Source organism: Capra hircus, chromosome 14, assembly GCF_001704415.2.
Source record: "Capra hircus breed San Clemente chromosome 14, ASM170441v1, whole genome shotgun sequence".
Taxonomy (NCBI): domain Eukaryota; kingdom Metazoa; phylum Chordata; class Mammalia; order Artiodactyla; family Bovidae; genus Capra; species Capra hircus.
The window spans coordinates 52,986,484-52,989,348 of NC_030821.1; the positions used below are offsets into that span (position 1 = coordinate 52,986,484).

The 2,865-nt window shown below is 62.3% G+C and overlaps 1 protein-coding gene across 1 annotated transcript; it reads left to right on the plus strand.

Annotated features, from left to right (window-relative positions):
- Nucleotides 285–1,348, plus strand: LOC108637482 (basic salivary proline-rich protein 4-like). Its single transcript, XM_018058097.1, has 3 exons — nucleotides 285–419; nucleotides 591–650; nucleotides 836–1,348. The coding sequence occupies exons 1-3, from the start codon at nucleotides 285–287 to the stop codon at nucleotides 1,346–1,348; spliced, it is 708 nt and encodes a 235-aa protein (XP_017913586.1).

Sequence of the window (2,865 nt, forward strand, 5' to 3'; positions counted from 1 at the left end):
CCGGCCCCAGGGAAGGTGCGGCTGTGTCCACTGGTTAGCCAGAGTACCATTTCAGACGACTTCAGTGGGCCCCTAATCCAGCAAGTTCCCCACCCCTTCCCCGGCACTATCAGTGCCAACTTCGCCTCATTTTTCTGGTCCTGGAATTTCAGCCTTTCCTGTGGGCAGGCCTTAGGAAGAAACCCGGGCTACGGGTGTGTTTCCGACTTATGGGCCGCTCCCTCGCCTGCGGCTTATTCTAAGTAGAGGCTGCAAAGAAAAAAAGCTAAAGAGATCAGAGGGGAATGCTAGAACATTCGCCCGGGCCTTGCAGCCCTCCACCCCAAACAGATGGCTCGGCCAGGACACCTGCAAAGCAGCTCAAGCCTCCGCCTCCGCGCAGCTCTCCGGATGCGGGCCACCGTGTCGGATCAAATAAGGTTACCTAACAGCCGGGGCCCAGGGACCCCTCAGTCCCTTTCTCTGGGCACATTTCAGTCCCTTCGGAGCACAGAGCTTCCGATCCCCGGTCTCCCGCCCTTGGCCCCAGGAATCTAAGCGGGCCACTGTTTTCCAGCCCCGGTTTTTTTTTTCCCCTTCGGGTTTGCCAGGCGCGCGAACCTCCTCCTGGCCTGTGCATCTCGTCGCCCGGGCTTGGAGCTTATGAAAATGTAACCCAACTCATTGCCAGAAGTTGTTGCTAATTAGTGGATAATAAACTTCTGTAGCCAGGGCACAAAAAGTCTTTTAAAAGTGCAAAGGTGTTCTTTGTTATGGCATCAGAAAAGGGATTAGCATATCAATTGGACTGGGGGGACCGGACAATGAGCCCTCCTCCCCCCTTGGCTGCCCTTAGTTCTCCGCCCGCCGCCTCCACCTCCTCTCGGTGCCCTTCCTCCTGCTCCTCTTCCTCCCCGGGCTCCCGGAGCTGTCAAGGAGCGGTCGGGGAGCGAGGGGCGACAGGCCGCGGCCCAGCGGGCAGGCGCAGTGCGAGGCTCCCGCCGCCCACCAGGCCTGCGCGGCCCCTAGCCCTCATTCTGCCCCGCGCACAGGCGCGCGCCGGGGGAAGGTGGAGGCGCGCGGCGGGACGTGCGGGGACGCGGAACCCGGGCGCGGCATGTCCCAGGCGGCCGCGAGGGCGTGGACCCGGCGGGTCCCGGGAGGGCGGCCTAGCGCAGTCCCTCACGGCGCCCCCTCCCAGCCTGCGGCTCGGGGCCGGCGAGCCCTGCGCCCTCAGCTCCCCCCCCCCACCCCGGGCCGCGCGAACCCCCAGCGGACTTTCCACTCCTCAGGCCACGGGGAGCCGCCAGCTCCCACCCTTGTCCGGCCTTTCTGGGCCGCCCCACTGACGGGCGCGTCGGGCGGTTAGCGAGTCATCGGGGAAAGCCGAGAGCCTCGGTGTCTTCAGGGGGCGGCCGATCCCGGGATGGAAGGCCGCCGGGGCGAGGCGGCGAGAGGGACCGTGACCGGAGCAGGCTCGGCGAGCCATCCCGAGCCCCGGCCTGGCCGCGCGCGCCCGGCCCAGAGGGAGCAGCCGCCTCCCCGGGGCCTACGGAAAACCTAGGAGGGCAGCCCCGGGCCGGGGGCGGGAAAGCCGAGCAGACGAAGCCTCTCGGAGACTGAGACGCGGCCCAGGCCTGCGGGGCCCCTGCCCACCCCCTGTCCTGCCGCGCCCCAGCCGGGCCTCGCGGGTCCCAGAGCGCGCCCGAGGCAGGGTCGCCGGGGCCTGGGGGCTGCCTCGCGCTCGGAAGCCGAGCTGGGCGCGTGGAGAGCGGGGAAGGAGCCGCGACGGCGCGCTGGGCTCGCGGGCGCCGAGCCGGACCCGCCACTCTCCGGCCGCCCGCCCGCGCGCCCGCCTCTCCGCCCCGAAGCCCCCGCCGCCCGGGCTACCCTGGCGAAGAATCATTTTCTTGCCTTTTTCTGCTCCCCTCCCCCCCTTCGCCTGTCTCCCTAGAGGCGGCTTCCATCATCTAAATGCATTAAAAAAAAAAAAAAAGGAATCTCCGGTGCTCTCCTCTTTTCCACCCAGCTCGCCTTTCCTGACACTGGTGTTGGGCGAACAAGCACCAAACTCACACAAGTTTCCCCCGAAAATCCACGGCTCTAACTGCCATAGGGAAAGATGTCGGGGGAAAAAGTGGAGGTCGGTGTTTCCCCCAAATGCAAAACATCAGAGAGGGAGCTGAAAGGAGCTTTACTTTCCCTGCGAAATCTCCATTGTTGCCTGGCAGACAATGGGAGCCCGGGCGACTGTGGGGCTGTGGGGCTGAATAGGCGATCGGCGGGATGTGTGCGGGTCAGTGCTTGGGGTCCCGGGCCGAAAGCCCCTTTCTCAGCTTGCCACAATAAACCAGAGCAAGGTTTAGTCTTTACTGGGTCACCGGCCATCCTCTATTATTCAACACTTCACAACAAAAAACACTTATTAATCAGCGCTGACCAGAGGCCCCTTCTGAAACAAGAGAAGAAGGGAGACAGGGAGAGGGAGAGAGGCGGGTGATAGAAGATTGAGAAGTCCTGGACAGATCTTTCTAAAGCCAGAGCCACCATAGGGTACTTTCCGCCAGTGGCCAAAGTTTATTTGACACAACAAAGTTTCTAATCAGGCCACGGAGACCTGGATTTCTTCTTATTTGCCTTCCTGCCCGTCTTTTTCCTCTGAAGATGCTGGAGACTTTGTTGCGAGGAAAGATGGCTTTAGGTCAGATTGCTAAGGCCTGATCTTAAAGATCTAATTGCTATTGGAAGAGAAGCCTGTTTCCCAGCTGGGCCTCCACTCTGGAGACGGCGCAAAGGAAGAGACTGTCCAGGTCTGTTCTGGGCACCCGCTGATGGATGAGGTGTCAGGCCAGTAGTCATGTGAGGACTGGTTTCCAAATGGTATGA